Source organism: Rhynchophorus ferrugineus, unplaced genomic scaffold (genome assembly GCF_030347505.1).
Source record: "Rhynchophorus ferrugineus isolate W39M unplaced genomic scaffold, kcgeb_rfMv2 rfM2, whole genome shotgun sequence".
NCBI classification, from domain to species: Eukaryota; Metazoa; Arthropoda; class Insecta; order Coleoptera; family Curculionidae; genus Rhynchophorus; species Rhynchophorus ferrugineus.
In genome coordinates, this window is record NW_027472581.1 from 8,939,307 (window position 1) to 8,954,933 (window position 15,627).

Genomic DNA, 15,627 nt, shown 5'->3' on the forward strand with positions numbered 1-15,627 from the left:
CTTGCGTTTACATTCGGTGCCATTCTATCAATGTATGGGTATATTCAGTCCGAAGAAAAGAAAAACTGTGATCGTGAACTGGGATTTCTTTTCTGTGCTCTTTAATTTCAGCTAAATTTTGTCGGACCATGTGGGCAAATCGGCTGGGAAACCGTTAAAGGTCCTGGAGAGCTATGGAGTCTACCTCACTTCCAATTACCTCCTCTAATTGACCAATACCAAATAATAATCAGCAATTGCTCTTTTTTTCGACAATACATGTTTAATGTTACTTTACTATTATATGCTAATTCACAAAATTGTAAGAATTTAAATAAAGTTCATGTATATTATATTTCAAACGATCTTAGTATTTATTCGTAGTTATAACTAGATTGTTATAACAAATAAATACAAGACGTTGAACAAATAACGAATATTAAATTTAAAGGTTAATCGAAACATTTAAACCAATCAATAGTTGTTATTTTCAAAGGCTCCAAATTGAACAGTCCAATACAGAACTGATTTATTATCTGCGCTAGTCTTTGTTCAAACGGGATCCTTCTATTTTGATAATGCAACACAATCTTTATGTTGTTATTATATACAGTCGTTGTTTTTAATTAGCTTAATGTATAGAAGTTTACAGACAGGATGTTTGTAGGTTCAGTATGCTTATAAATTTCCAAAGTTGACGGATGTGTGCTCCAGAATGGGTCTACGGTCCAAATAGTTGGTGTTTTGCAGTTTGATATAGACTGAGTCGTGATAGACTGAATAGAGTGAGAAATATGGTCGAGGGTGTAGGAACTTTTAGGAATTTGTTCCCTCAAATTGGCGCTACGCTCCTGGGTAAGTCGTCGAAAATGAGTTTGTAATTTATACTACTTGATTTGAATTTTTTGAATACCATCAATTATTCAAAAAGGATTTAAGAAATTAAATCTAAATAATCATTTGTAAATTAATTTTAAAATAAGTGTGCTTATAATGTAGATACTATGTAAATAAGTAAAATAAAAGTAAAAACACATTAGCTTAAATGGACAGACGGAAATAAAATCGTAGAACAGTAGAATCTATAAAAAGTGAAATTTTAACATTCATTTGTGAAATGTTCGTTAGCTGGAGATAAAGAGGTTTAAAAATATTCCGATTTTATTTTGTCTTTACGGTAGTTTATCAATTATTTTGTCGAGAAATAAGACACAACAAACAATTGCCTTCAGTTTATTGTACGATTTATAACAATCAGTTGTGAATTATTTATTAGCTCAATGCAAAAACTCTAAGCACATATCCCATTTTAATTTTTTTACCGTAGTTTATAATTTTCTATCGAAAATAAAAAATAAGCCATCAATTATTCTTCATTTGAAGCAGATACTTTGGAAAGAGGTTTATCAACAGCTTTCAAATAACATCCGTACTTAATGTTCTGAAATATAATAATCTGAATCTATTGTGTGAAAAATTATTCCTTTTCTTTGCTCAGCAAGTATATATTGCCTGTAATTTCTCCAATTCCTTGTCACCAAAATTTTTTTATTATTTAAAGCAGTTTATAACTTTTAAGTTAGTGTTTTTAAGCTTCAAATATGTATAGACGTTTTATAAAGAAAATTTAAACTAAAGTAAGAAAGCAGTACATAGTTGCTCTTTTTTAACATTCATTTATATTTAGTACTGTAAAGAATGCTTTTATACTTTCGAATAATGGAAGTTTTTTGTTTACATTATTTAGAAATATGGACAGCAATCTTTATAATCATGAATTTTAAAACAGAACTTTTCATTTACGATTTAGACATTTTTCTGTTTGGGGAGCTTACATTTACATTCGAAAAGTACTGTTTTAACTAAATATCCATGGTATGGAAACAGTATGGAATGGTTTACTAACTCAGTAGATTGGGTCACCAGATTAGGTACACTAGTTCGCAACAGCTTCAGTTTACCTCTTGTAACTTTACTCTCTGAACTGCTATGCCTATGCTGAAAAACTACTACCTAGGGTTGCATGTTTTCAAAGCATGGATGTTTCCCAAGCTCGCCATTCTCCTCCAATCCATCTTTGGTGATTTTACAGCTTGAAATGAGATAATTTTATCCGAACTACTTTTTCTTGATATCTAAAGTGATCCAAGTGAATTGAATGCATTTAAAGAGTATGAGATTTAGTAAAGCTGTAGGGTTTAAAACATCATATTACCCTAAAACTATTTAATTTGTGATATTTTAATCTATAACTATTTTATTTCATTTTAATGGAAATAAGTGGTAACGTATTACCTCAGTGATATAGACGGTACCGTCGCTTATAACAGAAACACATCACTTGTCACATCACATCACTAGATGCTCTGCTGATCTATTCCGAGAATATCCAGTGCTATATTAGTTGCAATATAACATATATGTTAAACTATTAATAGTAGCCCAATGGAAATTCATCATTACTAGATCTATTAATAATTAATTTTTTTTCTTAAAGTTTCAAGTTATTAAATTAGTCTGGTAATTGTAAACAGTCTTGCTTGACAAGAAACGTTGTGGTAAATCCTTTGTCGTCATCATTATCATATTCAAGCCAAGTAGTTTTCCAGTAATGTAACATATTATGTATTAATTTTGAATTAATTGTTTTAATTTAATCTTAGATAATATTAACTAAATAAGTTTTGTTGATTTTACTTTTCGAATACAATGTTAATATAATATATTATATATACGGCCCATCAGTGTTAAAATATAATTTTTTTCTGTCTGAAATGTTAATATCTGCCATTATGTATGGAAGATGACATTGAAAAAAGTTTTAGCAATAATTGCTGAGATCTCTAGAATCCACCAAAAACATATACTTTTCTGTGGATTTTCTTCAACTAGAGATTGTCAGAGTTGACAAATTATCGACAAGTACCAGTCTTTTATGATGCTTCATTAATATAACACGAGAGACAATATTTGTATTACTCTTCATATAATTTATTAGAAATTCAAATAAAATTTGGCTAGTAATTTTCTAAGAATCTCCTTAAAAATTGCTTAAAAATATTCTAAAAATAAACTAAACAATGTCAATGATATTAACATATTTAGATAATATTTCGGACTATGAATAACAGCATAAATAAATGGACGTCTATTTCTATTTAATAGAATTTTTTTAGGTAAAAAATGTAGGCCCATTTACAACTAGAACTACCACCGTACTCACCTGATAAAACCTTAAAATAATTAATAAATGAACGTCAAACGAACATCTTAAACAAATGTTTGGAAAAAGTTATCTCTTATTTGTATTGTAATCAAAGGAATCTACTGCAAATAACATATTTCTTACAATTAATTAAAATAATTGAGATGTTTCCCTGATTTTCTTATTTCTATAAGATTGAACCAACAGCTCATCAATCAGTTCGTTATTGAAGTATTGAGTTTTTAATTTTTAACAATTATAGAACTAGATAAATGTCTCTTATTATTCAATTGTCTTCATTGTTTTATTATGGCACAGCCTTATTAGTTTTAAATATCATCCAATAAATTATATCGCTGTTAAATTGCCTGTTAAAAACTCGACAAACGACGGAGCTTCTATTCTGTTAAGCTTATGAGGTATTATGATTATGATTTTATATTGTTGTATATAATCTATTTGAGTATAGGATAAAATATATTATAATACCAGAGACAATAAGAGGAGTTGAGGATTAGGTTATAATACAAGAGGCAATTTATTGTTATTGTATATTATTATATTTATTCTTCATTGTTATAGTATAGATTAAATAGTGTAAATAAATATTCTGTGGCAAGGTTGTAATTAATTTCGGGGTCTGCAGTTTGAATTTAAAATTAATTGGCTATATTATTTAATTATACATAGTAATTTATCAAAAATACCTGTTGTTCTTAATAAGAAATGGATTTTGTGTTATATATACTGTTTGTCAGTACACTGATTTCAAAGAAAAACATTCAGAATATAATATATACGTAGAAGTTAATATAGCATAACTCATCCATTTGCTTATTTTTCAAAAACCTGTACACTCAATTTGGTAATATTACAGTCGTGATGTTGTTTAACAAATATATAAATATGTGAACTATGCACTATAAATAATGGATATTGCAAGGTCTTACATATTTTCTTGGAAATAGTAGAATTGCAATGCTACTGCAGTTCTCATAGAGTTTTTATTCTTCCACCATGATATTTTCGCACATTATTGTTTTACGTTATTCACTATTTATAATTTGTAACTCTTCTATATAAAAAGTAATTTATTTGGATTTATTTTACTAGATATTCGATCCATTATATTTCTTAGTATAATTTCATGCTGATCACAAGCAAGCTTATTTAGTATGTTGGTATATCTCGATATTGTTAAGAATTTCATCGATATTTCCACGACAAAACGATTAGTGTTAGTTTAGTCTTTAATATCCTCTATTCGGGAATAAAAATAGACCCACAGACTTTAACGCCAGCTTTCATTTCAGTATAAATAAATAAACTATAAATACTATACGGTTTTCTATTATCCTATGGTACATTTTGTCTTCTTTGGGAAGCTAAAAATTAAAATACACCAAAAATTGTGCTCTGTAACCTTCATTTTCAAATTCGTCTATTTGATTGAGTACATGAAGGGCGCTATTTTTATATTGTTCTCAAGACTGTTAACTTTCGCAGGTGTTGACTTCATTGAATAAATATTACTAGACATATATATTTTTAAAGCCATCTATTAGGAAAAACCATACCGTAACCTTGTATATTAACTAGAAACTATCGATAATATGTTAAAAATTTTGCTGAAAAGAATGCATTATTACCAATAAACGTCGCCATTGCTCTTTATATAAAATTGTTTTCCACAGAAAAGTATTATCAAAATAGAAAACCAAGTCAATAGTCAACCTTATAGAGACTGGATCTATAGAAAAATTATGGTGTTTCGAGATATTCTTCGTCGTCATTTTATTTCTTCATAATACCAAAAGTTTATTGTTTATAAACAAACAATAACATTATGGAATTTTATATATTATTGGCCTATAAATTCGTTTTTCAAGGTTTTTTAAAATATGAAGCTTTTTTTGTGAAAAATTAATATCTTGTATTTTATTTAAAGAGATGCACATCGATAGCTGCTACTTTTTTCCATCTTTCAGGCAATGTGAAGCGCTGGTCTGACAGGTCACGACTCATATGTCGAAACAGTAATCAGAAGCACCAAGGTCTGGAGAATACAGCAGGTGGGGTAGCAATTCATATCTCAATATTTCCAAGTATATTTTCCTCGGTTTTGTAACATATAATCGAGCATTGTCATGCTGAAGCGCAGAGCTTAGCTTAAACGTATCATGTATAGACGATGACGAACCCCATTAGTGATTATATTAAGTTTTACTGGGTTATACTATACGAAACCAAGTTCAAACATATCTCCCCAAATACAGGAAATTAACTTGGAAACATTAATATTCGGCTTTGCCTTAGATATTGATACAATGCCAGGCGGTCTTCGGGATTCTTGTCATTTTAGATTATCGTAATGTATGCACCCTTCGCTACTAGTTACAATATGATATAAAAAACCTTTTTCCGTTGAAACAACGTTTCACACGTGACCAAACGCCATTTAATATCTCTTGGATTCACGTGACAAAATAATCAAGCTTCTATCATTCCCATATTCTTCAAACAAATGGAAATAATATTTTTGCATAGCTCCCTAAAATTCTGGATAATCTTGATTGATGATTGCGATTTGCGATTTAAAGGAATTATCGTCGAGTAATGCCTTTAAATCCGCATGTTCAAGTTATTTGGAAATGAGATTTAACGACATTTACAACACACTAAATTTTTTTATTCACACACGGCGATGCGGCATTGTCTTGGTGAAGTAGCACTTTCTTGTTCTTCAAATGCGGTGATTTCGTCCCTCAAACGGTCCTATAACACTATGCAATAGTCGCTGTTGATGGTCCTTCCTTTTTCAAGGTAGCAAATGAAAATTATTCCATGTGCATCCCAAAATACAGACGCCATAGCCTTGTCAGTCGACTGTTGCGTTTTCCCACGATTTGGAGTGGGTTCATCTTGTGCCGAGCCATGTTCCATCCATTGTCACATACCGACGCAAAAATGTGGATTTATTACGCTTGATCATCTTCAAATACTGCTCCGAATCATCAACTCGTCGTTGTTTTTGGTCAAGAGTGAACTTGCGCGACGCCCAGTTTGCACAGAGCTTTCTCATACCCAAATTTTCGTGAATTATATGATGTACACATTCAGTGGATATCTTTAGAGTGTCTGCTATTTCATTAAATTTCAATGTACTATCATTCAAAATCATTTTGTGATTTTTTTTTGAATGTTTTCGTTGGTAACAACCTCTTTGGACGCCCAGTCCACTACGTTCACCGTCTTCAGTGCTCGTTTCACCACGTCTAAAGTTAGCATACCAATCCTTGATGGTTGATTTTCCTGGAGCAGTGTCCGAAAACTCGGCACCAAGCCAAATTTATGCTTTAACTGTATTTTTTCCCTTCAAAAAGCAATATTTTATCAACACGTGAAATTCCTTTTTATAATTTTTTTTTCACAATAACAGAAAGTTGCTTCATTCAAAATGCTATAATTCACAAACTAATGATCCGACAGCTCTCAAATTTATGCACGCATCTCTTAATGGTTAGGGCTAACTTAACTCAAAAAACATATGGATTTAATTCTAGTAGCGCCATCTATGTGTCAGGCTGGGGACTTTTCAATTGACCTGTTAACATTCGGTGATAAGAAGTGCATATTCAAGAGGTATAAAAGCAAAATAAAATCAATAGAAAGTAAATAACTCAGAAGAGATATGGGTTTAATAAAAATGTAAGGACTGACTGTCCATGTAATAAAAACACAGATTTATCAAAAAATAAGGAAGATAACAGAGATTGTTTCCTTAACACATTATTTCTATTACTATCACCCAACATTTACTCGCAATTTCTATAAATTGAACAGCAATATTACAGTATTCATTATTGTTTTAGGTACATTAATGGCAGTTTCCGATGGAATGACATACGGATGGACATCACCAATGATCCCATATTTTTTAAGTAACCAAACTCACATAGAAGTTACTTTAGATGAGGCAGAGTGGCTGGAGACTATCACATTATTAGGTGCCATAGCTGGATTACCGTTCACAATATTAGGAGTAGACCGATTAGGAAGAAAAATGTCGATGATCCTATCAGCGCTAGTGGGATTCATTTGTTGGACTATAATTCTCTTCACGACAAGTTTAGAGCTACTGTATACGGCGCGGTTTTTCTTAGGAATTGCTGGTGATATGTGTTTCGTGGCAGCTCCCATGTACGTGGCGGAAATAGCGGAACCTAAGATTCGTGGTTTCTTAGCGTCGGTGATTTATCTCCAAATGTTACTTGGAATCATTTTAGTATATACCATAGGAGCCCTAGCTCCGTATTATGCTGCTCCGAGTATAGCTATGGCGTTGACATCTTGTCAAGTGATTTTCTTCCCATTGATGCCAGAGTCTCCTTACTACTACATGTATAAAAATCAGGAAGCAAATGCCCGACAATCTCTGGTGAGGCTCCGATCTGATTCAAGCGTTGAAACCGAAATCAACGAAATCCGTGTAGCAGTGGCGAGGCAAAAATTGGAAAAATCCAGACCTCAAGACATTGTGCTGATTCGTAGCAATCGATTTGCTATGGCGATAATGGTCTTGCTAAACAGCGGTCAGCAAATGATAGGTATCAGTGTTATGTTGATGAATCTTCACAGTATATTAGAGGAAGCCGGATCTGTGTATATCGAGTCATCATTGTCGGCCATTATATTTTCGGTGATTATGTTGTTTAGTGCTGGTGTTGCTTCACTAATAATGGACAAATTTGGGCGAAAATTCCTGCTGATATCCTCAGGATTGTTAACTGGCGTTGTTTTGTTAATAATGGCCATATATTTTCATTTAAAGAACCTAGATTTTGATGTTATCCACGTCAGTTGGATACCAGCTGTGTGTGTGATGGCGTATGCAGCCACCTTCAAGTTAGGTCTTGGTTTGGTACCCATCGTCATTACGGCTGAAATATTCCCAACAACAGTTAAAGCCATCGGCATGACACTAGCTGATACCGTTTATGTTATAGCGGCAGCTATCTCCATTAATATATATTATGTTTTATATAGAAATTTCGGTATTCATGTACCATTTTATATGTTTACTGCCTGTAGTTTTCTCATGGCAATATTTACTGCAATATGGATCCCGGAAACGAAAGGGAAGACCTTGGATGAGATCCAGTTAATGTTAAAAGGAAAGAAAGCAGTAGCGGCGAAAGAAAGTTCAGAGCCTAATATATCAGCTCGCTATTAGAATTAATAAATAATGTTTTGTAATGTATGAAATGGTTTTATTTAATTAATTGGGCGCTTCTATGCTATATGTTGATCAGCGTTAAGTATCAACGTAAAGTACCGTAAATCTACGTACCGTAAAACTACTAAATTCGGTGGTGTTGACGTTTGTCTACGTACCAATTAGTACGATTGAGTTAGTCAGTATATACAGGCCATACACGTGGAATACTTGAAATTATATTTTTGACACTCATTACTTGTTGTTTTATTTAACGATTTTTGCCGTCAAAGCTCAGTAAACTTTTTTAGAAGCTTATAGTGTTTCGGTTTCAATATTTAAATTCTCGGTTTTGGTTAGAATGACTTAAAGGTAACAATTTAAAGTTTATGAGACGACAATCCAACTAAAATTCTCAAATAGCTTTCAAAATACTCAGGATTTTATGAGTCTCTAAAATATTATGTTTGGCGATGAAAAGTTATTCAACAATGAACAAAAAGTGATGGGTTAATGCAGAAGAATACTCATGGCTATAAAGCGTTGCTCTGTATAAGGTAGGAATAGCAAATTGTAGTGCATGTTATGTAAATAGATAATAGGTTTAGGTAGGGACTAAGCTAAATTGTGTTTATATAGTATTATATAAAATACGTGTAGTAGATAGGTTAAATAAGTTTTTCGTTTATTTTTATTTAGCTATTACAACGACTATTATGTACATATTTTATTTTAAAACGTTTTTTTTTGTTTTAAAAATCTAAGTTTGAATATTTTTTAATTTCTAGTGAATCACTTTCAATTTGGAATTTGGAAATCCTTTTATATATATATATATATATATATATATATATATATATATATATATATATATATATATATATATATATATTTGTCTCCTTTTACCAACTATGGGTTTATCTGGACTGGGCCTAAAATTTAACGTGGGCTCCGAACCACGGTCCTCAGCATTAAGCCTAGCGACTGGCGAGTGAAATCATCCAAGGTCTTACCTAGCCCAGTTACTGGCGTGATTGGGATAATTTTCCTTGTCAGATTTTACAATTTTGCCTAGAACATTCATAAATTTGAAACAATCACAAACATAAATTTACGACCATGCCCCAGCAGGATTCGAACCCGCGGCTATCGCAACAGTATGGGGACCGTCCCATCGCCTTTACTATCACTGCGCCACCAAGCCGGCTTTTGGTAATCCTATTTATTTGTTTTGTCCACTAGGATATAGCAACACCCAATTATTTTTTCTTATAACTGTCTCAAGAAGTTGTACATAATTAATATTTTAAAGAAGAAACATACTATTTATCGGAAGAAAATATTTGTTAAGTTTAGTTTTGTATATACTTTTGACTACAAATAAAAAAGTCTAGAGATAACTTGACACACAAGCGAATTATAAAGTTTTAAGTTAATTGTAAGTTGAGATGTTACAAACAAATTACAATTTTTATTGTTCAAACTCAACTTACATCCTTTCAACGAAATATGTTTTTACATCAAATTATTTCTGAGGACTCTAATGCGAGCTGAGCTTTTTACTTGCTGCTGAATATTTAAATTGTAGTCATATTTTCCTTTTAGATGGGTTCAGGGAAACGAACTGTTACACTTATTTATACTACGTCTAGATTTCTATCTGTTTTATGCATCCTGAGAAAATGTTTGTGCAAAAAGTTTGACTTCACTCTAAATAGAGAAAATGTGATATGTATCATAAAAAACCAACACTTGTGACTCACAAAATTGTTCAAATATGTTACTATTATGATACACAGAAAATACATTTTACATTTTGTGATTTGAAACTAAAATTAAAACTTAAAAAATAAGAGTTTAGATTCAACAGAAAACAACAAGTTTGGGAGGTGAAAAAAAATTATTATCAGGGCCTTAACATCACTAACGTTAGCAGGTGCAACTTAGGCTTATTCTCGGGTCTCAGAATTGGTCACTGCAATGACCCATAAGTTTCTCATTAAGGGAGGAATTTTACCACACAAACACATACTAATCAAATGCCGAAGATACAATTCGCAAAGACAGTTGGTCAACGATGGACCAGTGCCTTAAGTTGGAGAACATGGACAAGCTGATTTTCTAACCGTAATAGGACTATTACTAAAAATATAATAGTATGCATCTATGTAATATCATGCATGTTCACTTGAATTTTTTGTATCTTGTATCCTTATCACTGTCATGGATTATGCGACCATTATACTCTAGCATTTATATATTTATGTATCTGTATGCTTTTACATATTTTGCTTGTCATCTTGCAACGTACTTGTATCGTATACTTTAACTGATACTGTAAATATGTTTTATAATGTATATCTGCTAATAAACCATAAATAGTCCCGGAGGCTGATGAGTCTATAATATACAAATAAATAAATATAAATAATAGTTTAAATTCAAATCGTATAATATTAAAGGTCGTAAGAATGAATGTCTATAAAAAGCATAATCTTTATTTGTATTAATTCATAACTGTGTCATTGATTGCTTGTAAATACGTATGGTAAATGATTGCTTGTATTAATATGGACAAAAATTGTCCTGAGTGCTTTCAATGGTTTTAGAACGTTGGTCTTCCACATTCGAGTTCATAGTCTTCTGGTCTAAAATACTAAGAATAAAACCTGCTGTCAGGAAATTTAATAGAGAAGGTCATAAGATAATTTTATCATATCACATATGACCTTAAGTTTATTATTGCGTATATTTAAAAATCTTTTCTGCGCTAGAGCAGAATCGTTTGGTAAAGAATTCATTTTCATTCTTTCATTTGAACTTCCAGTAAACTAACACTTTTATTAAGCTTTTGCGTTTATACAAAACATGCTGCCTTAAGTGTTACAAAAATAAGGTCACTAGAACAAATTTCCTTAAAATTATAACTCAAAATAAATAAAATAAATATAACCCAAGATGTCTTGCAAAATTTCAGATCAAAAGAAAATAATATTCTGGCAGTCACACGGCACAAGGATATGGGTGTACTATTTGTGCTCTTAATCTATATGTCTGTGATCTATAGGACATACATGACTAACGTATCTAGTAGTTAATGTGTATTGATGTTTTGTCATGGTTACCTATAGTTTTGGAGTACTATAAGTTGAAAAACAGTAAAAGTCACACCAGTAACCAGGCTGGGTAAGGCTGCATGTTGCCTGAGATAATTTATAAGTTGGTAATTCGCCAGTAGGTAGGAATAATACCGAAGACCATGGTTCGGAGCCCACATTAAGTAGTAGGTTCAGTCTAGACAAAAACAAGTTGACAAAAAGGCTCTAAAATATATATATGGTACGTTATCTATGCATTCGATAATACCAAAACCAATATAGGTCATTACAGGCACAATTTAATTAAATAATGACATTTTATCTATACCGGTTCGAGATTACTTTTTCTCGAAATACAATTTTATAAGAAAATCTAATCACATATTTATATATATTGTTTTATTGTAAAGAACGTCTTCTCATCTCGAGCAATTTTTGTTAGCACAATTAAATCCCATTTATTTGCGATAAACAAACATTGAAACGGAAAATTTTTGTTCCCGCTGTAGATAAACTGTTTTTGTTTGACTTGCTAATACTATTTCATTGGCACGAGGTATAAATTTAACAACAATTATCTTGGCGGAGTCAGTGTTGTTGGATACTGTTAAGTGGTCTGACATGGTATTTTTAAGAAAAACGAATTATCATATAATCAACGATATACAGCCGAATATTTATTTATCTGATATTTAAATTAAATATTTAGTTAAAATGGTTTATGACAATAAAGTGTTGCGAGATTTGTTACCCCAAGTGGGGGCAACTATTTTGGGTAAGCCATTTCTATTTTTAAACTTAATGTTAAATATTTATTACATAAAGAGTTGAATTACAAGTCTTTTATTTGGTCAATAATAATTAACGATTGTTATATATAACAATATCCTTGGGTTTTGCTATCTTATTATGAGGTAATACTACCAGGGTTATTCAATACATTTTTTAAGAAAGTTGCCACAAATTATTCTTTGTTGCCTTTTTTATTTTTCAGCCTAATATTTTTTAAATAATGGTCGTTTAAAACTATACTTAATCTAGAGTAGATGTACATATATAATCTGTTCAAAATAGCAGTGTCCTCATATTTTATGACGTCAAAACGTAGCAATGTTTTCGCGTCTAACATTGACTTTTAGTTTATTTTAGCACTGATATATAACAACATTCTAATGAAAATGAAATAGTGAAACACAAATTTTATAAAATATAATATTATACTTAAGAGATAATGCTAGTTCCGATATTATTTAGCACCGGTATTTTTGTCCTATTAAATTCATTTCGCTGGACTGCAAGAGTTACACTACTAAAGTGTTAACATCAATATACAACCTCTTCTTATGTCTGTTTTCGATACCTTTGATTTTCTAAGTGACAATCGGTACCTGAAGGTCTGGGTGTAAGTAACGATTCCTGTAGAATCCGGGTGCATCTACTATACTTCTTAGGACTTTTTGATAAATGTTATACAAGCAAATTTTAGTCGCTAGTCTTATTAACTTAGCGTTGTGATTGAGACATGAGATGATTGTTGTTACTATACCTACTGTTATATGTGTATGTTCAGTTAGATTCTACATAATAGATTTTTATTCTTCATATCTAGGTTCAGTTATTTATATTATAATTTGACTATTGTATTTTTTTGGTCACTCGCTAGCAATTGTGTCAAATAGTAAGTATTAGCAAATGTAGACTTTGTGGACTTGGACAGAATTGTTTGATTTCCTTTGCTATTTTTGTATATTCTTATAAAGATAAAATAGCATATGGGCTCAATATTTTATTGAATATTGAAAGTTGAAAATAAATCATTTTGAAGGAACCCTTTTTAGATAACGGTACATATCATGTTAACAAGGTTAAAAAAAAAATTCCCAGAAATTCATATGGTATTTTAATTTCATATATTAAATAAATGAACACAGTATGACTTGTAAACGATTTATTAAATCACGTAATCAGCTCTACAGACCATAAACGTTATAGGCTTACATATTCTGCCGCCTATTCTTTTTCAACCCTTTCTAGTCTTCGAGGTTTGATTGTGAAACCCATTAATTTAACCTTTTCAGTAATAATTACATCCTTATTAATAGAAACTTTATTGTAAAGACATTGAAAAATATTAATAAATATTTTTTTCAGGTACCTTGATGGCTATATCTGATGGTATGACCTACGGTTGGACCTCTCCAATGATTCCATATTTCCTAAGTAACCAAACCCACGTGGAAGTTACTTTAGAGGAAGCTGAATGGATGGAAACAATCAACTTACTGGGAGCTGCTGCCGGTCTACCTTTCACTATCCTGGGTGTCGATCATCTAGGCAGAAAATTATCGATGATATTATCAGCAGTGATGGGCTGCATCTGCTGGATATTCTTGCTTCTCACCTCGAACTTGTATGTGATATATGTAGCTCGATTTTTTGCCGGAATGGCTGGAGACATGTGCTTTGTAGCAGCTCCGATGTACATTGCCGAAATTGCCGATCCAAAAATCCGTGGCTTCTTGGCGTCTCTAATCTACCTCCAAATGCTCTTTGGCATCATATTGGTTTACACTGCCGGATCATTAGCACCATATTTTGTGGTACCAACAATCGGTATTGTTTTAACGGCATGCCAATTTATTTTCTTCCCCTTCATGCCGGAATCACCATATTTCTTCGTTTACAAGAACAAAGTAGAGAAAGCCAAAAGAGCGTTGACCCGCCTCAGAACTGATCCCGATATTGACAAAGAAATCGATGAAATCCGAACAGCCGTCGAGCGACAGAAGACCGAGAAAGGCAGACCGCAAGATATAATTTTGATTCGAAGCAATCGGGTTGCCTTGTTAATTATGTTGATTTTAAATGGCGGTCAGCATTTTGTGGGAATCAGCGTAATGCTGATGAACTTGCACATTATATTAGAAGCGGCCGGCTCGATATATATCGAGTCCTACCTAGCAGCCATCATATTCTCCATCATTATGTTGATAAGCGCTGGATTAGCGTCACTTTTCATGGATAAATTCGGACGAAAATTTTTGTTGATCACATCCGGATTATCAACAGGTGTTGCATTACTGGTGATGGCCGTGTATTTCCACCTAAAGCATTTAGAATATGATGTTCTCTTCGTTAGTTGGATACCTGCAGTGTGCGTTATGATATACGCCGCTACCTTCAAGTTGGGCCTGGGATTAGTGCCTATTGTCGTGACGGCTGAAATCTTCCCAACAACCATCAAGGCTATCGGAATGACGTTGGCTGACTGCGTCTACGTCATAGCTGCCGTATTGTCCATCAATATATATTACCTCCTCTTCAGACACTTTGGAATACATTCAGCTTTTTATATGTTCACCGCATGCAGTTTTCTCATGGCCATTTTCACGGCTTGCTGGATTCCCGAGACCAAAGGAAAAACACTAGACGAGATTCAGCTGATGTTGAAAGGAAAGAAGTTCCAAGAAAAAATACAAAATAATAATATTTAAATGGCTGTGAATGTATTAGAAAATATCTGGCTGTATTAAATAATATTTTTAATATAAATATATTAATAATTGTTCATTTTGATAGTTATTGTCAGCCACCATTAGTACAGCTTTACATCTAGACTGCTAAATAATGCCATCATAAAAACAGCATTGCTATAGATATTATACATTTATAAAGATTACAGGTATTTATATTTAAGATTTTTAGCTACCTTTTAGAAAAAAAATGACATTTATTTTTTCTCAAGTCCATATATTGATTTTAGGTATTAATCCTACATAGTTGTTGAAGCTTAACAAATTGCATTACTACCAGTTGCCTGAGTAGTTCATTTATCAATTATTTTAAGATAATAATAACATAACCACCAATGCTTTGTAAAATTATTATTCAGAGTATATGTTGCATCATGCGTCTGTTACTACGCCACGCAAGTGCTTATTTTAAAACCAAATGTTGATGATGTGTGAGAGTATATGTACGAAGAGATTTCAATTATTAGTGCCGGTCGATATATTTTTATATTATATTTACATATCTTTTAAATCGCTCTAAGTGAAAATTAGCAGTACCTAGAACTAATTATTTTTATAGACGATTGTATAGGTAAAAATAATTTTAAATGTTACTTT

General features: G+C 31.9%; 2 protein-coding genes across 3 annotated transcripts; both read left to right on the plus strand.

The window, feature by feature from the left end:
* Positions 1 to 620: 620 nt before the first annotated feature.
* LOC143189882 (solute carrier family 2, facilitated glucose transporter member 6) lies at positions 621 to 8,654 on the plus strand. 2 transcript variants are annotated; one of them, XM_076393871.1, is made up of 2 exons: positions 621 to 834; positions 7,057 to 8,654. In XM_076393871.1, the coding sequence occupies exons 1-2, from the start codon at positions 774 to 776 to the stop codon at positions 8,415 to 8,417; spliced, it is 1,422 nt and encodes a 473-aa protein (XP_076249986.1). In that variant the 5' UTR covers positions 621 to 773; the 3' UTR covers positions 8,418 to 8,654. The 2 variants fall into 2 exon arrangements, with proteins under 2 accessions (XP_076249986.1, XP_076249987.1); XM_076393872.1 differs by lacking the exon at positions 621 to 834 and adding an exon at positions 5,126 to 5,256.
* Positions 8,655 to 12,077: 3,423 nt separating this feature from the next.
* On the plus strand, positions 12,078 to 15,065 carry LOC143191418 (solute carrier family 2, facilitated glucose transporter member 6). The gene is made up of 2 exons (XM_076396472.1): positions 12,078 to 12,272; positions 13,649 to 15,065. The coding sequence occupies exons 1-2, from the start codon at positions 12,212 to 12,214 to the stop codon at positions 14,989 to 14,991; spliced, it is 1,404 nt and encodes a 467-aa protein (XP_076252587.1). The 5' UTR covers positions 12,078 to 12,211; the 3' UTR covers positions 14,992 to 15,065.
* The last annotated feature ends 562 nt before the right edge of the window (positions 15,066 to 15,627 follow it).